At 21.9% G+C, this 23794-nt stretch overlaps 5 protein-coding genes across 7 annotated transcripts; 3 read left to right on the top strand and 2 right to left on the bottom strand.

The window, feature by feature from the left end:
- Positions 1-328: 328 nt before the first annotated feature.
- Positions 329-5083, bottom strand: LOC108002609 (protein FAN-like). 2 transcript variants are annotated; one of them, XM_062075248.1, is made up of 16 exons: positions 4824-5083; positions 4370-4603; positions 4098-4296; positions 3841-4026; positions 3702-3773; positions 3430-3638; positions 3197-3359; positions 2952-3106; positions 2522-2700; positions 2326-2457; positions 1905-2108; positions 1547-1823; positions 1179-1409; positions 988-1076; positions 631-882; positions 329-501 (listed from the first exon to the last, which is right to left on the bottom strand). In XM_062075248.1, exons 1-16 carry the CDS (start codon positions 4835-4837, stop codon positions 404-406), a joined length of 2694 nt encoding a protein of 897 aa, XP_061931232.1. In that variant the 5' UTR covers positions 4838-5083; the 3' UTR covers positions 329-403. The 2 variants fall into 2 exon arrangements, with proteins under 2 accessions (XP_061931232.1, XP_061931233.1); XM_062075249.1 differs by lacking the exons at positions 4098-4296; positions 4824-5083 and having other exon boundaries at positions 4370-4512.
- Positions 5084-5122: 39 nt separating this feature from the next.
- Positions 5123-9179, top strand: LOC107997920 (ubiquitin carboxyl-terminal hydrolase 5). The gene is made up of 13 exons (XM_017056867.3): positions 5123-5556; positions 5638-5763; positions 5943-6119; positions 6183-6289; positions 6364-6891; positions 7103-7174; positions 7229-7421; positions 7523-7675; positions 7742-7923; positions 8022-8407; positions 8537-8749; positions 8865-8974; positions 9042-9179. The coding sequence occupies exons 1-13, from the start codon at positions 5461-5463 to the stop codon at positions 9105-9107; spliced, it is 2409 nt and encodes an 802-aa protein (XP_016912356.1). The 5' UTR covers positions 5123-5460; the 3' UTR covers positions 9108-9179.
- LOC107997915 (unconventional myosin ID) lies at positions 9000-15782 on the bottom strand. 2 transcript variants are annotated; one of them, XM_017056857.3, is made up of 15 exons: positions 15565-15782; positions 14338-14444; positions 14039-14234; positions 13669-13888; positions 13384-13596; positions 13109-13312; positions 12781-12979; positions 12550-12719; positions 12150-12410; positions 11840-12084; positions 11575-11737; positions 11155-11487; positions 10847-11037; positions 10503-10751; positions 9000-10419 (listed from the first exon to the last, which is right to left on the bottom strand). In XM_017056857.3, the coding sequence occupies exons 1-15, from the start codon at positions 15651-15653 to the stop codon at positions 10206-10208; spliced, it is 3054 nt and encodes a 1017-aa protein (XP_016912346.1). In that variant the 5' UTR covers positions 15654-15782; the 3' UTR covers positions 9000-10205. The 2 variants fall into 2 exon arrangements, with proteins under 2 accessions (XP_016912346.1, XP_061931231.1); XM_062075247.1 differs by lacking the exon at positions 14338-14444 and having other exon boundaries at positions 15565-15709.
- A 374-nt stretch (positions 15783-16156) lies between these two features.
- Positions 16157-18455, top strand: LOC107997803 (uncharacterized). The gene is made up of 3 exons (XM_017056649.3): positions 16157-16503; positions 16945-17278; positions 17424-18455. Exons 1-3 carry the CDS (start codon positions 16326-16328, stop codon positions 17506-17508), a joined length of 597 nt encoding a protein of 198 aa, XP_016912138.1. The 5' UTR covers positions 16157-16325; the 3' UTR covers positions 17509-18455.
- A 288-nt stretch (positions 18456-18743) lies between these two features.
- LOC107997850 (tRNA endonuclease ANKZF1) lies at positions 18744-23539 on the top strand. The gene is made up of 13 exons (XM_017056745.3): positions 18744-19547; positions 19673-19818; positions 20121-20327; positions 20413-20729; positions 20890-21004; positions 21076-21221; positions 21289-21514; positions 21586-21855; positions 21951-22175; positions 22238-22514; positions 22580-22721; positions 22807-22980; positions 23066-23539. Exons 2-13 carry the CDS (start codon positions 19716-19718, stop codon positions 23240-23242), a joined length of 2379 nt encoding a protein of 792 aa, XP_016912234.1. The 5' UTR covers positions 18744-19547; positions 19673-19715; the 3' UTR covers positions 23243-23539.
- Positions 23540-23794: the final 255 nt, after the last annotated feature.

Genomic DNA, 23794 nt, shown 5'->3' with positions numbered 1-23794 from the left:
ATATTTAGATTTGAATTTTTATAAAAATATAAAACTGGTATTAAAATTTTTTAAAATATATCTAAAAAATTAAAAAAAAATTATTTATTACGTATTATTATTCATAAAAATTTGTTAAATTTGCAAAAAGTATATATTAAAGAAACAGTATTTGAAACGTATGTAATTTTATATTGAAATTTTTTTTATAAACTATTGGGAATGCATAACAGTATGACATATTAAAATATTATAAATATAAATATATGCAACAAATATTAAAATATTCAACAAATATTATAACAATTTCAAATGAATATAGCATGTATGTATAATTTTTTGCTGTATGTTTACTAAGTTAAAAAGTTTTATTATAAATTAATAATGAAATTTATAATTAAAAGATCTTTAAAAATATTACTAATTATACATTTTTACAATTCCACACAATTATCTTTTTATCTTTTCCACCAGTTAAGATTATATTATTTTTTGTTGATACTGATAATGTATTAATTGGACCTAAAAATATTATTAGCTTTTATTAATTAATTATTAATTAAACTAAATCAAATATTAGAGTAATAGATTTTTATGATATATAATATAAACAATTACAATTAATTAATATTAATATATAAAATACTGTACCATCATGGCAATGTATTTGCGTAATAAAAATTGCTCCTTGACGATTCCAAACATTAATATTACCATTGTTATCTCCTATTAATAAAAAGGTTTTGAACCATGTTAATGTTAAAGGTTCATATTCTATAGTCGTACGATAAATCTGAGTACTTGTATAAATATCAATAATGTTTAACATTTTATCTGCTGCACATGATATTATACTTTTTCCTTCTTGATCAAATACCATTGCATTTATTTTACAATTATGTGCTGTAGAGAATAAAATAATCATACATTTTAAAATAAAAAAAATAATTATTTTTTAATTATTATAATTATTTATAATTATTTTTTATTTTTTTTATAATTATTTACCTTTTACAGTGAATTGAAGATTATATGTATCCATATTCCATAAAAAAATTTCTCCATCTTCTGTGCCAGATATCAATAATGTTTCGTCTCTATAAATATTTCAAATATAAAAAGATAAAAATATAATATTAATATTAATAAAGTTAAAAATATATTTAATGCAATTTACAAAATATAAAAAATAATTTTACCCTGATATATTGATGCAAGTTACTTTTGAATCATGATCTAATTGTGCTATAAGGCACTCAGCTGGTTTAATTTTTGTCCCAGAAGAATAACTTTGCCAAACTTTTGCTGTACAATCCCATGAACCAGAGATAATAATCTGACGAGTAGTACTTAATGCTAAACAAGAAACAGCATCTTCATGACCTTGAAGTACATCTATTATTCTACCAAATTCAATATCATAAAATATTCTGTAAAAAAAAATATTAATTAATAAAATAAAATACACATACACATACAAATATATACAAATATAAAATATTATAAAAATTATAAATAATATAAATAAATAATATAATATAAATAAAATATTACTTAATATACTCACAGTGTATTGTCCCAAGAACCGGCAACTAATATATTGCGATGAGAAGATGTATAATATGATATGCAAGAGGAAAGTGGTAATGATGATAAAGGTACATTACGCGTTAATTTTTTATTTTTTATACTATACAATTTAAGCATTCCATCTTGTCCTACTGATATTACTTCATTTATTTCTTCTCTATTCGTTATGATAATACTACTTACACTTTCTTTATGAGAGTGAAACATTATTAATTCATGTAATTTGAAAATCTCTATAGGATTTTCTTCATTTTCTGAAAACAATATTTTTATTAATCATAATAAATAAAAATTTATATTTTAATAAATTTATCAATTAAAAAAATATATTATACCTTTTCCATTTTTAATTGATATTGAATCAATTTCAGTATATAATTTATCCAAAATAAACATTGAACGTTTTGGATGTGGTAAAGTAAAAATTTGTTTTGGTATTTGACCAAACTCCATGATTTGTATTTCCAAACCATGTCTATCATTAATATCTCTAATAGTATCTAAGTCTACTGCTCCTTCATAACATAGATGGAAAAATACTAGAATACAATATTAATACAATTTATATAAATGATTGAATATGATTTATTAATATAATTTATTAATATAATTTAATAAATTATTATAAATTTATATACTATATATATACTATATATATAGTATATATATAGTATATAAATTATATATTAATATAATTTATATACTATAGAATAAATATTATTTACATATTAATTTTTAATTAAATATTTAATTTACCGTTATTAGCTTTCTCTGCTTCAATTCCTCTTTGTTTATATCCAAAAATTAAATCAATCCAATGATGAAGATTTTGAGAAACATAATCATTCTCTAAAGCATTTCTTAATATTTGTACAAAATGAGCTGGTCCTAGAATTCAATAATTAATTTACTTGAACTTTAAATAATTATTTGTAAATTGCAAATTACATACCATTTGCCCATGGTGGTAATTGTACATCTCCTATTTTTGTTCCATCATATCGATAACCAAAATCAATACCATAACTATTTACTAAAAAATCACCACCATTGTTTATGTCATAAAATTCCGGGATCAGTTCTTTAAAGTCAGACATGTTCACCAAAACATTTTTCCATACGTCAGCTACACTGTTAGGTGTTTTTGTTGGTAAGAGTGAAACAAAAAATCGATTCTGCAGAGTCGACAGAGTAATTATGTATTTTTATGGTACAATAAGCAATTACCATAAAATTTTGGCTTGTCTGTGCGATTAAAAACTTTATTCACATACTCTTATTATCATTACTAAACTGAATAATACATACATTTTTTTAATGCTTATGAATTCAGTACTTTGAAAAAAATTGTAGTAATATATTTTTTTATAAAATATACATACCTATTAAACATTCTATCTGGATGATCAAATCTTCCATTTTGTAAACAAAGCATGTACTGAGGATACTTTCGTACTAAATAAAATAATACAAATCCTGGTGCACTATAATGAGAACCATACAAAAATTTTGGTTCTGACATTTCTAAATATCGTTCCTAAAATATAATATCAATATTTCTGACATTTATAAGTCATTATTATTAGAAAAAATAAAAATAATAAATATATATATGAAAAAAATTAACCTTTAATCTTTCTAGCCGATTTGATTCAAGAGCTCCAATAGGTTTTGAAAGATCTCTATATATTCTAGGATCTTTTAAATCCAATGTAGTAGATGTATAATCTTGTAATACCCATGGCATAACTGGATATTGGGTTAAATCATGAAAAGTTCTATCTGCTAAACTGAAAAATAATATTTAAATTAATTAATATTGTAAAATTTGATACTATAATTATAATCAATATAAATTACCTATTAATATACAAAAGATAATCATAATTTGATAAAGAACCATTTTGCCATCTCATAGTCATTTGATCTTGAGGTACTCTTTCTAAAGAAATTGTAGGTTGATTTAATAAACTTGTATATAATTCATCTCTATCATTTTGATTTTTTAATGATATAAATAAATGTTCAGCCTTATTTTCAGGTTGACGTAACCATTTAATTTCAAGCCCCTTAAAAAAAATTAATATATATCAAATTGTAATGATTATATTAATTTAAAAGAACACACTTACAATTTGACTTAGAAGAAATCGTCTTTTATTGATATTAATAATATCTTTCAATTGTATTTTTAGAACTGGATGCTAAAATCATAAAATTATTTTTTTAGTATGAATAAAAATTATTTATAATTATCATTAAAATACATACTTGATCTAAATTATTATAAGGTTGAAAATAAATTCTTGAAGTTGTTAAAAGTATTCTTCCTGGATTTATAACAAGAGGTAATACTTTATTTGCTTGAATTTCTAATACTACCTGTTCATATAAATCCTCTAACCATGAAGTATCAAATGATACTCTAGATTGTCGAGAATGTACAATAGCCATAATCTATATAAAAATAATAATTTAATACATTTATATTTTAATGTAATAATATAAATAATAATTTTAAAAAATACCATAGCATTTTGTTCAGCAGTTGGTAAAGTAGCTGCTCTAAATAGTTGTAGAATATGTGGAAGGTAATCATCTATTTTTGCATAATTAAAGAAAAAATGAAAAGTAGCATTTTGATGTATAAATTTATATGGTGCAAGTATATTCTTCTCTAGCATCTTTACATACTGCTTACATTGAACCAATAATATATTGCCACATCTTGCAAATAAAATAAAATTTGTTAATAAAAAAACGTAATTATAATTATGTTAAAAATCAAAAGTATACTAACTTTGCTATATCATTGTTGGATTGACATTGATCAATAGTTAGAGTTTCTTTAAGTTGAATCTTAATTAAAGGTTGATTAATATCTTTATTTACAAATACTAATGATTTTGAACATAATTTTAATCTTCCATCTTTCCAGTTTTGTTCTTCTGAAGTGGAATTATCAAATAATTTCATTTGAACACTATAATCTTCAAAAAATATCTCCCCAGGTTCTAAAAGGAGCATAGTGAACCTGATACATACAAAAAATTTTTTATTAAATGATTATAATATTAAATTTATTAAATGATTATAACATGTCATTAAATAATTTGTTTATTAAAATATTTGATATAAATAATAATTAAATTAGTGTATATATTTTAAATTAATTTATATATATATTTAAATATATTACTAGAAAGTAATTATATTTTTATAAATAAACGCATATAATTAAAAGAAAATATTACCTTTCTTTTTCCATTGTTACAAAAATAAATATAAATTATAATGACAGTAAATTATAAATGATACGCATAATTAATACTTTTTATCAATCAAATTTTCGTGATCATTTTTCATTAAATAAAATATAAATTTTATTTTAGGTTGTATTAATGACAATATGAATCATCATATACGTTATATATATATATATATATAACATTTATGTATATATCTTTTCAGATGGCTGTTTAATGAAACAATAAGGCTTGTTCTATTCGATGTATTTCTATATATATATATATATATGTATATTAAAAAATATAAAAATTAAAAACTAAAAAAGGAAAATATTTTTTATTATTTAATTAAAAACTAAATATAAATAAAATATAAAATTTTTTCTTTATTTCATTATTTTTTAAACAATATTAATATACTTAAATATATTATATTAAATTGAAGTATAAAAATCGTGTGACGAAGCTTGAGCACCACTGATTTTTAAAGAGAACCGAGAAGAATCGAATATATTCCGGTTCTTTCGTCTCATTTCTCAAATCACGTATATCATCAATACAACAAACCGGTGTTCTTTAAATCGGTCATTTTCAATTTATTCAGATATTTTTGTTTCTTTATAGTGATTACATTTTGTTTATAATGGAGAAATTAATGAAACATTTATCCAAAATAAGGATACCGCAAAAAAATGATAAAATATACAAGGATGAATGTGTTTATTCTTTTGATACACCAGTAAGATTTCATGATGATTTTATAATTAAAGATGATAATATAATCTGTTAATTGTATTATTATTTTCATTATTTTTTTAAGGATACTTGTACTGGTCTGTATATTAATCTTACTACATTCTTGGGATTAGGTCAGGATTATATACAACATTATTATCAATTAACAGAAAATCCTATATTTTTACATATTAAAAGAAGAAGGAAAGAAGTAAGCTTTTTAATTATTAAATTTTAATATTAAAAAATATATTGACATAAAATATGGGTTGTTTATATATAATAATTAATGTTTTATATATATATACATATATATATATATATATAATGTTAAATATATATATATATATATATATACATATATATTTAAATATTAAATATAAATATTAGATTCCTTCTAAACACCAAGGAGATGGTCCTGAAAAGAAAATTACTAGATTAGCAATAGGAACAGCTGATGGATTTACACCAGATCAGCAAAAATATACTTATCATGAATCTTATCAAATTATTATTTTACCAGATTTTATTACGATACCATATCCAACAGATAATTTACCCCAAGAAGTAAGTTTTATATAAAAAAACAAAAATAATAATGAAAATAAATTATACATAAAATTTATATAGGTTGAAGTTACAATTAAATATATATTGGAGGCAGAATCTGCAACAAAAGTAGCTGAAGTAGAAGCATTGACTGGAACTTGGGATGGAGAAATAAAAGCAGTTTCAAAGTAAGAATTAAAACTAAAATATTTGTTATAGTGTAAAACATTATTATCATCTTATATAAATGTCAAATTTATAGACATGCAGCAAATCTTAAACAATTAGATAATGGAAAAAAGATACCACCCAATGGATGGAAATGTGAAAAATGTGATTTAACTCAAAATCTTTGGCTTAATTTAACTGATGGTAGTATTTTTTGTGGACGTAAATTTTATGATGGAACAGGAGGAAATGATCATGCAGTTGAACATTATAGAGCTACAGGCTATTCCTTAGCTGTGAAATTAGGAACTATAACTAAAGAAGGAAAAGCAGATGTATTCTCATATGATGAAGATGATATGGTTGAAGATCCAAATTTAGTATCACATTTAGCTCATTGGGGTATTAATATTGCTCAAATGGAGAAAACTGATAAATCTATGATAGAACTTGAATTAGATCTCAATCAAAGATTTGGAGAATGGGTTGCACTTCAAGAAGCAACAAGTAAATTAACACCTTTGTATGGACCTGGATATACAGGACTTGCTAATTTAGGAAATTCTTGTTATTTAAATAGTGTCATGCAAATGTTATTTGTGATTCCAGATTTTATTAAAAGGTTTGTAATTTAATTTCAAGCAGATAAATTATACTATAGAAACTAAATATAATACAAATATATAGTAGAAATATACATAGAAAAAAATTTTTACTACTATACTACTATATTACAATATTGTAATAATTATTCAATCAATATATTTTTTAATAAAACGTTATGTCTTTCTTCATAATAGGATCAGTATTTAATAATCGGAGGTGAATTTCAGATTTATAGATGGTGCATCACAGATATTTCAACAAAATTACACCGATCCAGCTAATGATTTTAATGTTCAAATGTAAGTAAAATTATAATATGTAAATAACTTCAAAATACAAGATTGATATTGTAGGGCTAAACTTGGAATTGGTTTACTTTCTGGTAAATACTCTGATCCATCAGATACAAACAATGAACACGAATCACGACAAGGTATTCCGCCTCGGATGTTTAAAACATTAGTCGGTCGTGGACATCCCGGATTTTCCTCAAATCGACAACAAGATGCACAAGAATTTTTTCTTCACATCATAAACATAATAAATGTAATCATATTATATTTTACTTTTAATCAGATATATAAAAATAATTTACTTCATTTTTCATACGAAGTTACAATACTAATATCAGGAAATTGATCGCACAGCGTCACAGTCGTCGTCAAATGAATCCAACCGATTGTTTTAAATTTCAAGTTGAAGAAAGGTATCAATGTAGTCGTTCTAACAAAGTAAAGTATACTTATCGTACGGAATATTTATTACCACTACCAATACCTATAGAAACTGCTGTAAATAAGGTAAATAAATTATATAATTTATAAATTTTAATTTGAAAATTATCTTTATATATATATTTTATATAGGATGAAGTCACAGCTTATGAAACATTGAAAAATGAAACTGAAGCAAAAGGACAAAAATTGGATTCGAATACCCTTGTCAGACCACGTATAAAACTATCATCTTGTTTGCAAACATTTATTCGACCAGAAATAGTGGAACAATTTTATAGCTCAGCTTTAAATGAAAAAACAACAGCACAAAAGTAATATTGTAAAATAATATATTATAATATAATGTATAATGTATAATAATATATTGTACATAATTAATACTATATATATAATAATATATTTTTTATAGAACAACTAGACTTGCTACTTTTCCGGACTATCTATTAATTCATTTAAAAAAATTTATGATGAAAGAAGATTGGACACCAGTTAAGTTAGATGTAGCAGTTGAAATGCCAGACATATTAAATTTAAGTTCTCTTCGAGGATTTGGTTTGCAGCCTACAGAAGAATTATTGCCAGAAACAGTTGGGACTGAACCTCCACCACTTGTTTATGATTCCGTGATTTTGAATCAATTGACAGATATGGGATTTCCACCAGAAGCTTGTGAAAGAGCTTTATATTTTACAGAAAATCGTGGTTTAGAAGCAGCCACAAATTGGTTAATGGAGCATATTGCAGATTCAGATTTTGCAGATCCTTTTGTACCTCCTGGAATCGATATCAAACCAGGTAACTAAATGTTTTTACAAATTCTTTTATAAATATATTATCAATCTATATATATTTTTATATTATATATATTTATTTATTTATTTATTAATTATTAATTATTAATTATATATATTTATTTATTTTTAGAAAAAAATAAATTTGTAGCAAATGAAGATGCTGTAGCTATGTTAATGGGAATGAGTTTCACAAGAGAACAAGCAACAAAAGCTCTTAAAGCGACTGATAATAATTTAGAACGTGCAGCAGATTGGATTTTTAGTCATCAAAATGAATTGGATGCTTTAGAAAGTGAAAATGAACCAGAACATTCCAAGGAAATATTTAGAGATGGAATCAATCGTATGTTTATATTTTTATAATATTTCATATTTATACAAATTTATATATTTAAAAACTAATTTACTTTGATGTTTATTCTCTGTACTATTAAATATTGCATTTTTATATTTTATAGAATATAAATTAGTAGGATTTATATCACATATGGGTACATCGACAATGGTAGGACATTATGTATGCCATCTTCTGAAAAATAATCGATGGGTGATATTTAATGATGATAAAGTATGTATAAAAAATATAAAATAAATTAAACATAATAAAATTTATTTATTTGAATCATTTATTACAGGTTGCATTATCTGAAAATCCACCAAAAGAATTAGGATATATATATTTATATCAACGCATTGATTAGATTATACAATTATTTTGTATAAAAAATGTATTCTATTACACTTCAACAATAAAAAATATAATAAATAATAAAGTTGTGTTTTTTATTTTACAAAAAAATATTAGAAATTTTGATTGCATATAAATAATTTATTATTTATTGCCCAATTATAGTTGCTGATACAATTTGATATAAATATGTAAAAATATGTAAAAACGTTGATTTATTTATATAATGGCACTATTTTATAACGTGTTTTACATTTTATATTTCAATTCGTATAACATCATTTACATAATATTAACAAGATTAGAAAATTTTAAATCTAAACAATATAACAAATTCTTTAGTTGTATTTAATTTTTTGTATATTTAATATTTAGAATTTTATTAATCTTAATTGATATCAATTTATCAATTATATATATCAATTTTATATCAATTTTAACATGAATATAAATTATATATTTTTTATAAAATTAAATTTATATTTTTAAAATATTTTATAAAATATAATTTATAAATCTAATTAAATTTTTTTATAATATATAAATATTTAATACTAATGTAAAAATATATTTTCAAAAATATTTTAAGTAAAATGCCACATTGATAAACATTTAAGACTACTGTATCAAAAAATGATACATTTTTAAAACAATACTGTGTTACTTTCCTATTTTATTATTCTATGTTTACTCATAATATTCTAACATTTCAATTGAAAAATTTACAACTTATTTCACTTAAGTAATACATTATTTATTCTTTATAATTTAAATGCATTACTTGTAGTGAATTTTGTATGTATTTACATAAAATTTAATTAAGCAATGTTAAACTATTTTTATATAGTAATTACTTATTTAATAACTTTTAATAATTTATTTATTTGCATCAAAATACTTTTTGTTATTAAATTAATATTGTCACTTGTTTTTAACTTACGATTCTAATTCATGTTTTTAACATTATTTATAAATTTGTACATTAAAAAATTTATAAATAAAAAAATATTTTCAAAAAATACTTTTGCAGAATATTATTTTAGTATATGTAATAATTTAATTGTAATATTTATAATAAAATATTAAAAAGGCAGTTCAAACATTATGTACTTTAATTAGTAGTTCTAGAATGAAACCTTGTAGCAACGCTTCCATCAATTATACCAATTGACGGCGGAATGGCATATATAATATTTTCACCATCTTTTTTAAATGTTGGTTCATAAACTTCAGGATTTACTTCTAATCGTAAAACTTTGCTTTTATTTCCTAACATACATTTAAGTTTTACATCCACTGTAACTTGTAAATCAGCAAAACGTAATCTAACATAAAATATATCATTTTAATTTATATTTAAATAATAAAGTTATACAAACAAAATTTTGAATAATCAATATATACTCACTGATTATATTTATTACTTAAAATACCAACAAGTTCTCCAATTCTATCATCTTTAGCAATAATTGACATAATAAAATCATTTCCTCGATTTGAATGAATTACTATAAGTTGATCTTTTCCAGGTGATACACTTAAACCTGTTATTTCTGTTATTGGCATACCTTTTTTCATATTTTTGAATTTAGAATTTTCAAGTTTATATATTGCATGTTCGGTAACTACTAGTACACGATCTTTTGATTTATTAAATCTGTAATTAAAAATTTAGAATACAATTTATATTACAGTTAATATAAATTAATATAATAAATTATATAATAAATTAATATAATATTTCATACAAACCTATTGGTTTTTTTAATAAATGCACTAAATAAAACTGCTTTAAAATGATCAGTATTGCGAAGATTATTTATTGAAGAATTAAAAATATCACTATGAGCATTTTCATCCGGTTTAGAAAGATAATTCCCTTCCCATCGTCTATCTTGTCCCCAATGAAATCGCTTTGAACGTAAAACTATTCCCGCGGCCATCTAAGATAATATTAATATAAAAAATTAAAACTTAAAGTTAAACATTTTAAATTAGATAAGTAGATTTAAGTTAGATAAAAGTTAAGCTAAATATTTTAATTAATAAATATAACATACTTTTAATCGTAGTTGAGGCCAATCCTCTCTAGGGATAAGTCTAAGAATCATCCATGCCCACCATCTTTCATACATTATTTTTAAAACAGATATTATATGTCTTACAGCGAAGTTTTCACGAGGCCAAATTAAATGTTTACCATAATCTCGCATTGTTTTTGCATTTCGAAATATTTTTTCTAGTTCCTTGATATAAGCATATATTTTATATTTTCGATAATGTTTCATTATAACAAGGGCAGCTTTCATCTTTTTATATTTTTGACGACATAAATATCCTCTCCATTGTTTTTGTAATAATATTACGATACCTGGAATTAAATCGCTACGTGCCTAAAAATAAACATATTTTAACAATTGTTTCAATAAGCAAAAATTTTAAATTAATAAATTAAATTAGATAAAAATTAAATAACGAACTTTCTCTAATTCAAAAAGTGTTTTAGGTGAACGAATAAATATTTTAGTATGTCCATATTCCACGTCATTACTGAATCCTTTTTCATCCATTAACATACGCACACCATCTTTATCATTACCACCTTTAAAATTTGGCCAAGTATATTGTGATATCATTTTATATCTAATAAAAAAAAAATTTTAATAATATAATTGAATTTCTGTAATATAACAATATATAAATATATGATTAATAATCATATTACATTTATATGAATATAAATACCGTTTTAAAAATGTATCATATCGTCGACGGTATACGAAACCTGCTCTTCTAACTAATACATTTTCAAGAAGACCTAAATATCGTACTTGATGATTGACTCTTTCTTCGTCAAATACAACCGGTGATTTAACTTCATTAGGTTTTATACATCTAACATAAAATGGTTCTTTGCTTGTTAAATTTTTAACTAGTGCTGTCATGGAATTACGAAAAAGAGTTCCAGCTGTTAAAGGCCTTTTTGTTGTCTAAAATAAAATAATATAATAATAAAAATATTTTTATAGCAATTATAAAATGCATATTTACATACTTTTAAAATATTTTGAGCACCTTCAGGCCACATTTTACTAATTATTGGATTACTACTTTTATAAAGTAAACGTTTAAAATCTTGAAATAATGTATCTTTATTTTTATCTAAAAAACCACTAATATTATATATTACATCTCCAGCATAATGTTTAATCTTAAATTGAACTTTATGTTGGAGTTCTTTATCCATTGGTTTTAATTGCCGAGAAGTATAATGTTTATGATCAAGTAATTTTTGATCCATAGCTTCCAAAAGCATCTAAAAAATTATTATATAATAATTATAATATTTTAATAAAATGTTATAATTAATTTAATTTTATAGTAAATATGTAATAAATATAAATTATTAATATATATAAAAAATAATATAATAAAGTAATAAATTAAAAACTAACTTCATCTGTAACTTTGCCAACATTAAGACAAGCTTCATCCATAATTGCTATAATTCCTTTATGAGGTTGTTCTACTAATTCACAAATTATTTGATTATTGAAATAATCAATATTTTGCCATGCAATACCTTCTCTTTCATATTCCTCTTGTTGTTGTTTTAATACTAATTCTGAAATATTATAAATATTAATTTTATTATAATACAATAATTTTATATAAGATTTTCTTACCAATGAACAATTGTTGTAGTTTTTCATTACAATAATTAATACAGAATTGTTCAAAACTATTTACATCGAAAATTTCAAAACCATATATGTCAAGTACTCCAATTACAGTTCTATATCTTTTATAAGTTTCTGTATCATTTACATTAATTGCACTATTGACGCGAGATACAATTTCAGTAAATAATCTTTCATATATAGCCTGAAATATAATTTATTTTTCAAATTTTAAATAATATTCACTTACTCTTTATATATATTCATATACATTTTTATATACATTTTTTTATATACATATATATAATGAAAAATTATAAAAAAAAATCATTACCTTTGCTAAGGCATCTCGACCATATTCTGCCTCTGTTGAAGTATGAGTTTTTTGCATAACTTCTCCACCAGCTGCAATAACTCTTTGAGTAAGAGCCGTACTTAATTCTTGTATACTAATAGAAAATAAATTTGCTGTATCATTCAAAGCAGCTCTATTTTCAATAAAAAGTTTATCCTCAATAAATTTAAAAGTAATATTACCCTATAAATCAAATGTCAAATTAAGAACAATCTAATAACTTTTTAATTTTTTTTATTTTAATTATAACAAACCAAATGTAATATCCCAGCAATAATATTCCAAATTGTTTGCATTTCATTTTGAGTAAATCCAAGAATAGACATAGCAGAGGTAACAGTTTTATAATCACTTTTATCAGTTGGACTTGCTTTATTACAATTTCCTGCACCAACATAGAAATATGCAGCTGGATCTCGTACCAAACGTAATTTATTCAATTCTCCTTCACTACATCCATTTATTAACTAAAATTTTGAATAAAATATTTTATATTCATAGTAAAAAATAATAAAATAAAATTAAATTATTGTAAATACCTGATAAAAACAATGAAAATTCCTTTCACCATTTTGCTGATATACAACTCTTGATTTTTCTAATAAATAATTAGTAACATGCCCACCAATTGGATCCCCTTTGAAGTTAAAATCTATATCCATATATTTTCCAAATCGAGATGAATTATCATTTCTATTTGTTTTTGCATTTCCAAAAGCTTCTAATATTGAATTGGATTGTATAAGAATATTTTTTACTCTGAAATATAAAAAAAAATAATTTTAGCTAAAAATAAAAAATTGCAAAGATAAATAAAATAAAGATAATTATTTTATTATATTTAAAAATAGAATAATTTTTTAAAAACTTTAAATAATAAAATATATTTTTTATGAATAATTTATGTACCTTTCTATTTCTTGTTGACCACTTAAATTTGTAACAGCAGCAATATATTTCATAATAATTTTACTTGCTTCTGTTTTACCTGAACCTGATTCTCCACTTATTACTATACAAGTATCACGTCGTTGTTGTTTCATTTCTTTATGCACTGCATCAGCAATTGCAAAAATATGTGGTGGATTTTCAAATAACTCTCTGTCTAAAATATAATTATCAAATGCAATTATTTTATATTTATATAAAATATTTGACAATTTTTTAATATTATTTAAACAACAAATATTTACAATATAATTTTTTACCTTTATATTTATTAATATGTTCATTATCATATATATTTATATTCCTATATGGATTTATACTGACACATACCTCTCCAATGTATGTATAAATTTTACCACCATTATATCTAAAATTATATATATATATAAAATAATATATAATAAGTATATAATAATAAGTGAAATAAATAATATAAATAATAAAAAAATCAATCAATCAATTAATTTAAATCAATAAAAATTCAATATATAGAATATTATATTATTGAAACTTAACTCAAGAAAAATTTACAATATTAATTACAATACTATTATCTACAATACTAATTTTTTTTTTAAGAAATAAATATTATCTTTTCATCAATTATCTTCTTATCATTTACTAATATCAAATGACTATTACTGATACTATTATTATCAAATGTTATAATAGTTAGTTATATAACAAATAAATATGTATATATGTATTTATTTATAAAATATTGTCTGTAAAATAATATTAATATATAATTGAATAATATATTAGAATTATTATTCTGCTAAATTATTTATCAATCGCGCGCTTAAATTTATTCATTTTTCTTAAATAATTTGTATTTTAATACGTATATACTTGAATAAAATAAATAATCCATCTTTAAATATAAAATAATTAATTACGTTTTATATATATATATATAAAATAAAAGGCCAAAACATCTTGATTGTTAAATACATTAGTTGAGTTAATGTAAAGTTTAAGTTACAAACCGATGACTCATAGAATACAAAACGAGATAAGATTTAAACATTTCTTATTATAAAATTAAATATATCGTTCTTGAACATATATTAATTTTTTTTATAAAAAACATGAAAGTTAAATATTTATAATTATAATGTTGAATATATAATTATAGATTTTACATAAATATAAAAATATAGAATATATAAATTCATAATTATTGATATTTATATATAAAATTATATTATCAATTAAAAGCAATTTTAATTTTGACATAGTTTATTATCATCGATTTTATAGATCGAATTCAAATCCAAATTATGAAGCCGAATTATAACCACCTGCTAATATACGGTTAGCCACGCCCTCTTGGTGGATGATCTATGAAGTATTTACTAAGATCATCGGAATACAAAAAAGGACACCTGTCATGTTCTTTAAGAAACAAATAACTTATATTCCTAATTTCCCGCCAATTTCCTAATTTACCGCCTTATTCACCATTAGTCAAAATATAATCTTACCTAATTCGTAAATTATCCACAATCTTTTCTAATGTGATTTCATCCAAAAGAACCAAATCTCCGATACCAATTTCTTCTTGCATTGCCATTTTTTTTTAATAATACATATATACACGTTTATAATTTTATATAAGTATACACAATTCGTTTCTTGTGGAGTCCAGCTCCCTTACACAACCAATCTTCGCCGTTAAACGAATGACGAATGCGGTTAACTGGAATCTCCAATCTATCATTCACCCCTCCATAATCTTATAATTACAGTAGCGTTACAAAACATTGTCATCTGTTTTTATAATATAATATATTAAATATATTATTTTATAACTATATAATCATATGATACTATTAATGAAGTTATAGAAAAAATAAATTATTTTGAAGAACATATAAACCTAGAACAGGAAAATTTTTCAAACATTGTTTTTATCTTTTATTTATTTTATTTGCTATAATAATATATTTTTTAAATTCTTTTAGAATTTGTATATATTTTTTATAAAGATTAAATTAATATTTAAAAAATTTTAACTCTTGAATTTTTATAAAAATTAATAATGATACAGTCCTGAATAAACGTTTTCCAAACGCATGCGTAGAAATTTTATGTGTGTCACATATGTATGAATCGTATATCTATTTATATATTATTATTATTCACTGTTATTTTTGGTAATACATTTTGGTAATATCATTTGTTATTCTATAATCTTGTGATTATCCAATGCAGACATATAAGTATTTATTAATTGTAAATTAAAATGGGCGAGAAGAAATTTAATTTTCGTTTAAATAAAACTAATGATTTAGTAACAAACAAAAATTGCATTGTACTAATGAGGTTATGGGAAAGATTACAAATGAATGAATGGAATTTTATTTGTTTACTCTTTATAGTATCATTATCTATTGTTTTGGGAAAATTATATATAAATTATGGTAAGTGATATTGAGAGGAAAATAATACTTTATTCAAATCTTTGTTTTGTAAATTTAGCGTGTTTGTTAATAGACATTGCATGTGTTTATACTCTGTACATACATATCTTATACATTTGATCAAGCATAAGGAATGTATTGTTTGTAATAATTTTTTCAATATCTTCGTATTGACAAGCTTAAAATAATAATTTATGTTTTAATGGAATATCATACTTATGTAATAGAGTCATTAAAATAAATTTATGAATTTAATTTAATTTTTTTCATTTTTAATAGATTATGCTTTTTAAATTATATATTTGACATAACGATAAACATTTTGTATATAACTTTTAATAAGTTTAAAATTATAAAAACAAATTTTATTGCTGCTTTGCATGTTGGATATTTTATATAGTATTGTAAATTTTTTATTGATATTTATATATCATCTCTTAGGTAGTATTTTAGAGCCACAAAATAGTATTAAATATATAGTATCAACAACATCTATATTTTCAAATATATCCAATATATTTGGTTTATTATATGTACCTGATGTATCAGAATTCAATATAAAACAATTAACAATTATAAGTGAAAAATTTGTTAATAATAGTCAATACGATGATGTTGTAAATGTAATGACATTATTTTTTAAATCATATGGATGGCTAATAAAAGCAGCAATATGTGGTCTTATTATGATGGGTTTTACTTGGTTTATAATTTACAAAGATAGCAGTATTCCTGGAATCAATCCACCTACTCCTTTTAGTCCTTCTAAACAAAGGTAAGTTGAAATTTAAAAAAATTTACTATCAAATTATTAAATAACACTATAACAATTAATGTGAATTTATATATGTGAATTTTTTATTTTTTTCTTCTGAAATTTTATTCTTTTCTAATTTTTTATATATTTTGTTTTTTTTCAGATTTGCAAAGACATCAGGGATACAAATGAATTATTTGATTGGAATACTTAATGGTATATTAATTTTTGTCTACATGTGTCTTTAATGTTTTAACATTATTTCTTGAACAAAATAATATTGATGTGAAATGATTTGAAATAATGTTTATATAATTTATAGAAGATTGTATAATGTTGTATATACTTATTATTACTTCATTCATTATTATTGTTAATTAATATTGTATTTAATTTAATAATTAATAAGTAAGATAAATAATTTATAATATATGAATTTATAAATATTCTTGATAAAAAAAAGAGCAATTTTGTATATTAATATTTAAAAAAATAATATTTTTAGATAATAATATTAAAATAAGAAAAAAATAACAAAATAAATGTTTAAATGAATGTTAAATGAATTATGTTTAAATCAATTAAAATTAAAATTAAATAGATTATTATTTTAATAGTTTAAACTATAAAAAAATATAAATTTTAATTCTATATAAGAAAAATAATTAAATGTGACTAATATATATTAACATTATAATATATGAGATATATATATATATATATATATATATATATATAAAATAATGCATATTATTTTATAATATTTTATAATATGCATTATTTTATATGTAAAATATTTTATAAAAAGTACAAAGTTAATGTATTATTACAAATCAATTATTTATGTTTAATTATGTAATTATTAATTTCTTTATAATTTAAGACTGAAATTGTACATATAATATTTTTATTTATTGATAAAGTAAAATTAAGTTCAAAAAACTAAATATCAAGTATTAAATGTGGTACCTTTTAACATTAATTATATTATGTGTAGATATATATGTATACATATGTATATGTAACACATGTATGTGTAAAACATACATATATAATATATAATATCACTAAATTATAATATTAAGAATAATTTTTTATTTGAAATTGTTGAAGAAATTTTTGGAGAATATTAATAATTATTGTTATATTGTAACAATTTTAACATTAACAAAATAAATTAAATTTAAAATCTTTATGTTATTATTTGTATATTTTTAATATTAAAAAAAAATAAAGTTAATTAAATATTGAAACTGATTTTTTAATATAATAAATTTATAAATTTTATAAAACAATTATAATAGATAATATATAAATATATAAAATATATAAAACAATTATAATAGATAATATATAATATATAAAACAAGTATAATAGATAAGGAAAGGACGAAGATAGAATTAAAATATAAGATTTAGTGCCATTGTTTATAAGAAAAATATTGTAAATAAAATTTATAAATAAAAAATATATAGAGTAAAACCATGAACCATCAATCCCATCTTTTGAATATCAAAGATTTTTTCAAAAGCATAAAATAGGTAAAAATTGAAAATTTTTGAATTGTCTCTTAAATATCATGAGAGATGGCGCAAATTATCATTTTCTATTCTACTTTATTTTGTTTTTAAAAAATGTCATTGTTTCTTAAGTAACACTGACAGTTAATTTTTATTCTATCTCTATTCTTTTTTTATTATTTGCTATCCTTGTTTATGTGAATTTCATTTTAGCAGTCTAGAGATGGCGTTCTACAATTTTTAATCTATTTCTATCCTTCTTTCTCTATCACCTTACTTATTTATCTATATTCAATTTGCAAAATTTATATATTCAAAAAACAGTTTCTATATTTCATTAATTTTATTGTCTTTTTTATCTAACCTATTGAAGAATCTAATTAGAGTCTTTTTGATCGAATTAAAAAAAAATGTATTGAATGTCTATTCTCTGATTTCTCATCTCTTTTTTATTAGTACCTTGTTTCCATCTGCGATAATACATTTGATGATGTAATTTTGTATCAGAGTTAAAATAAAACTGTATGTGATGTGATTAATGAAATATATTTAAAATCGAAAGTGCATATATTGTTTATTATAACTTTAGAATTTTATTTTAATAAAATTATTTATATTTTTTTCAATAAAAAAAACTAATATTAATATAATATTAATAATATAGTATAAATTGTTTCTGACATTGCATGGGATTGTCAAGTAGATGCTATTCAATTCTGACATCTATTTAATTATCAAAAAGTATTTTATACATATATGTGAAAAAGTTAGTATAAAATAATATTAGAATTTTCTATTTCATCATTAAATAAGTGATAGTATGTCAATTAAAAATTAATTTTTCAATGAAAATTTTATTATTTTACTGATGATTATATCTTATTTTTTCAGCTTCATACAATTTTTTTAGTTCAAAAATTAAAACATAACGTGAATGATGGATCATCAAATATTTAAAATATACAATCAAGAAGACTTTAATAGAATTACAAAAGGAATTAAAGTAGCACAATGCATGCAATCACGATCGTCATCTGGTAATATTTATTTTGAATTAAAATGTTATTTAATATGAATTTATGTTCGTATTAGAATGATTCTAATTCTAAAATTATTACTTTCATATTAAAATTAAGAACATTTATCAAATTTCAATTATTTTATTTATTTATCGTTTTATTACATCATTTAAATTAATAAATTTATAACTTTCAAATACAGAAAACATATTTGAGGTTATAATATCTTATTTTTATAAAGTTGAGAATGATATTTAAAAATAATATCTTATTTTTATTATGAAAATTTATAAAATATTTTTTATATATTTTTATATTAGTTTCAGAAAATGAGAAATTGTTGAATCAACTTGATGATTTAGTTGTATCCGATTCTTTAAGTTGTTCATTTTGTAACACTATATTTGAAGATAAAGCACAACAAAGACTTCATTATAAGTTAGATTGGCATCGATATAATTTAAAACAGCGTTTAAATGGATTAAAACCTATAAATGAAGATAAATTTAGCCTTCTTGCTGATGAAGGTATTAAAATTAAAATAATTAAAATTATTCGACATATAAAATTATCACATTCAATATGAAAAGTATTATATTATTAATATTATAGGTAATGTTTCAAGTTTATCTGGTAGTGATGTAGATTCTGAAAATGAAGATGAAACATATGTTTCGGAAGCTGGAATTTTACCTAGTGGACATTGTGAAAATAGAAATCTTATTAATAAGAATAAGAAAATTGAGAAAAAAGGAAAAAATATGGAATCAATTTCTGATAGTTCTGATACAGAATGTTGTGATGATATTATAAAAGAGAAAAAAACTGAAGATTTATTAATCACTGCAAGTCGTCATTCAAAAGTTTTTTTTGAAAATGATGATGGAAATATATTTAGTATATACAGGTGTTTACTTCATAACAAAAAGGTCTGTTCATTTATAGTAATAGAGATATAGTTTTGTAAGTAACTTTCTCTGAGTATAGACATACTTGTCTATGATTTTATCTTGTAATTTAATCTACTTTATTAGAATCACTTGGCGTGTCTATACTTGCCAGATCAGGAGAGATGCAATTACATTTTAGGAAATTCCAGAAGTAGACAATGAGATGATTGCTCAGGCATTGGACAGTGGGAGGAAAACAACATGGACTGTTATCATGATTGGTGGAGGACATTTTGCTGCAGCTGTATTTCAAGGTATTAATATTAATATCTAAGAAAATATTCTGTATTATTATGAATATTATCAATATATTTTTATATTTTAGACGGAGAACCCATTGTACATAAAACATTTCATTCCTATACTGTACGAGCAAAACAAGGCTTTGCCCAAAGTTCACGTACAACAGCTAATCATGCAAAAAGTGCTGGAGCTAGTTTACGTCGTTATAATGAAGCATCTCTTCTTCAGGTATTTAGTTTATAAATTTAAATAAGAATTATTTTCACACTATATTTATTAATTTTTTTTTTTTCAGCATGTACAAGATATACTTGAATCATGGTCATCTTATATTAATAATTCCTCTCTAATTTTATATAGAGCTGTTGGTCCATATAATCGAACTGTATTATTTGGAGGAAAAAATCCACCTTTAGATAAGAATGATTTAAGATTAAGACCATTGCCTTTTCCTACTCGTAGAGCAACATTCAGTGAAGTTAAAAGAGTGTATGATATATTAAGTACAATGGAAATTTATGGTACAATATTAATATTGATTCTAAATATTTCAATATGTTTAGATTTACTTCATTAATGCTATATATTATAGGTTCTGCAGCTGATTTTACAGATTCTTTTCCTATTTCACCTCGTCAACCTCTTAGAAAAAAATTGTCAAAAACTGATGTTTCTGGCGAAATTCCAATAAAAACAGAAAATGAAGAAAACGATTCTAATGCTTCCAGTAATATCCGTAATATACAAGATAATGACAAGAATAAAGTTCCTGCTCAACCATCTCCTGAAAGACAACATAGAAATTCTCGATCTTATATAGATAGAGCAAAACCAAGAAAAAGTCCATGCCGTCCTTTACCTGGTATAAAATTTAAAATATCATTATAAATATCTAATAGTTATAATTATAAAAAATTAATATAAAAATAAATTATTATTTGTAATCTTATCTTTCAGATATAGTTGCTAAGTTAGCACAATCATCTTCAGAATCAGAATTGGATAAAGTTGAAGAATTGGATAATCAAATAAACACTCCTAATATTCCAATGGATGTTTCATTAATTCAACAAGAATTAGAAGTAGAATTTCATGAAAATTTACTCGCTTTTCAAGATACTGTACCAAGATATATGAAGAATAAAAAATCTCGTCGTCAGAAGAAAAAGACAAAAAAAGATGGTGAATTATTATTATATTCTTTTAATTATATTTTTTATATTTATTAAAATATATTTTTCCAGAATGTGTAATGAATGAAATATTGGCCAATGCTAAAGTTAAATTATGGTCTGCATGTAAATTAGGTGATAATGAATTACTGACATCTGTTATTAAAGGTTTATTAATTCAAGTAGAAAAAAGTTTTGAATTAGAAGAACAAAATAAAGAAGATGTAACTATAAGTTCTCATTCAATTATAAACAAAGATGATATAACAAAATTGGTAAATGATTCCAATGAAGATGGTAACACAATGCTACATTTAGCAGCCTTGGGTGGACACTTGAAATTAGTGTGGTATATCAATGTTAGCCTAATTTTTTTTTATTTTATAGAACTTTTATCTAGTTACTCGATTTTAGGCAATTATTGGAAATTGGATCAGATCCTTGCAATAAAAATAAGAAATTGCAAACACCATATGCAGCGGCGAATGATAAGGAAACTAGAAATATTTTTAGAAGATTTATGGGCGCTAATCCCGATAAATTTAATTATAGCAAGGTATTTATTATTTATTTTTTTTTTATTCATTAAAATTATTTTTATTTATTACTATTATAAACTGATACATATGTCTATTATAAAGTCTCAAATACCTGGACCACTTACTGATGAAATAGAACACGAAGAATCAGAAAAAAAAAGACAACAAAGAAAAATAAAGCGAGAAAAAGATAAATTGAAGAGAAAAGAATTTGAACTTAAAAAGCAAGAAGAAGATGCAAAACAAAGATACCTTTGTCTCAGTGATAGAGAAAAAGTATATCTTTTAAAAAATAATTATGAAATATATAAATATTGTATTGATAAATTAAATTATTAAATAATATGAATTTCTATTACAGAGAGCATTGGCTGCAGAACAACGTATTTTAAAAGAAGGAGGTTGCACTATAGTTTCACGATGTTTTCAATGTGGTGTGGATATGGCAGGTCAGGTGCCTTTCGAATATAATTCTAATCGTTTTTGTTCTATGCCGTGCCTAAAAGAACACCGTCTTCGTAACAAAGTAATTATCTGATCGTTTTTACATTTACTATTTTAAATGTATTTCTACGAGTTGCTCTTATTTGTTCATTATATAATATAATTTTCGTCAATAGTGGAACTTTTTAAAAAATAATTAAATGATCATGATATAACGATTAAAATTTAGATATGCTATGTTCATAATATATTATATTCAAAATATGTAAATTTAAAGTGCGTTATGTTTTGCAAATTTATGGTGCAAATCTATTTATTATATAATTCAGGTAAAATTTCTTGCATGTATTTTTCAAGTTTAAAAAAAAATTATAAATTATTTTAAAACTTATGAATTTGAATCATTTTTCCATTTGATAAAAATTAATTTGTAACGAGATTCAAAATATGCAAAGATCTCACATTTCTTAAAAATTAAATACATGTTATATACTTTTCCTTTTGATTATATCTTTGGTATAACATCTTTAATATATTAAATGACTAACATATAAAGGACTAACAATTTTATGATTACGATAACTTTCACGATAAGTTTCACATTCATGACCGTAATATTACATTCATACTGAGTTTAAGATATTAT

This window comes from Apis cerana, linkage group LG5 (assembly GCF_029169275.1).
Source record: "Apis cerana isolate GH-2021 linkage group LG5, AcerK_1.0, whole genome shotgun sequence".
Lineage (NCBI taxonomy): Eukaryota > Metazoa > Arthropoda > Insecta > Hymenoptera > Apidae > Apis > Apis cerana.
Note: the sequence above shows the minus strand (reverse complement) of the source record. Positions and strands in the feature narration are given on the sequence as shown.

What these genes read in the sequence shown, in the direction of transcription:
- LOC107997803 (XM_017056649.3), top strand. Translation starts at nt 16,326, where the DNA reads ATGGGCGAGAAGAAATTTAATTTTCGTTTAAATAAAACTAATGATTTA. An exon ending in AAAATTATATATAAATTATG is followed by an intron (nt 16,504 to 16,944) that starts GTAAGTGATATT and finishes ATCATCTCTTAG; the next exon opens with GTAGTATTTTAGAGCCACAA. An exon ending in TTTAGTCCTTCTAAACAAAG is followed by an intron (nt 17,279 to 17,423) that starts GTAAGTTGAAAT and finishes GTTTTTTTTCAG; the next exon opens with ATTTGCAAAGACATCAGGGA.
- LOC107997920 (XM_017056867.3), top strand. Translation starts at nt 5,461, where the DNA reads ATGGAGAAATTAATGAAACATTTATCCAAAATAAGGATACCGCAAAAA. An exon ending in TTAAAAGAAGAAGGAAAGAA is followed by an intron (nt 5,764 to 5,942) that starts GTAAGCTTTTTA and finishes TATAAATATTAG; the next exon opens with ATTCCTTCTAAACACCAAGG. An exon ending in ATTCCAGATTTTATTAAAAG is followed by an intron (nt 6,892 to 7,102) that starts GTTTGTAATTTA and finishes GGTGAATTTCAG; the next exon opens with ATTTATAGATGGTGCATCAC.
- LOC108002609 (XM_062075248.1), bottom strand. An exon ending in CTTATAATAATTTAGATCAA is followed by an intron (nt 3,774 to 3,840) that starts GTATGTATTTTA and finishes TTATGATTTTAG; the next exon opens with CATCCAGTTCTAAAAATACA. An exon ending in GATTTCTTCTAAGTCAAATT is followed by an intron (nt 3,639 to 3,701) that starts GTAAGTGTGTTC and finishes ATTTTTTTTAAG; the next exon opens with GGGCTTGAAATTAAATGGTT.
- LOC107997850 (XM_017056745.3), top strand. Translation starts at nt 19,716, where the DNA reads ATGATGGATCATCAAATATTTAAAATATACAATCAAGAAGACTTTAAT. An exon ending in TGCTGCAGCTGTATTTCAAG is followed by an intron (nt 21,005 to 21,075) that starts GTATTAATATTA and finishes TTTATATTTTAG; the next exon opens with ACGGAGAACCCATTGTACAT. An exon ending in TCCATGCCGTCCTTTACCTG is followed by an intron (nt 21,856 to 21,950) that starts GTATAAAATTTA and finishes CTTATCTTTCAG; the next exon opens with ATATAGTTGCTAAGTTAGCA.
- LOC107997915 (XM_017056857.3), bottom strand. Translation starts at nt 15,653, where the DNA reads ATGGCAATGCAAGAAGAAATTGGTATCGGAGATTTGGTTCTTTTGGAT. An exon ending in ACATATTAATAAATATAAAG is followed by an intron (nt 14,235 to 14,337) that starts GTAAAAAATTAT and finishes ATTATATTTTAG; the next exon opens with ACAGAGAGTTATTTGAAAAT. An exon ending in ACTACAACAATTGTTCATTG is followed by an intron (nt 12,720 to 12,780) that starts GTAAGAAAATCT and finishes ATAATATTTCAG; the next exon opens with AATTAGTATTAAAACAACAA.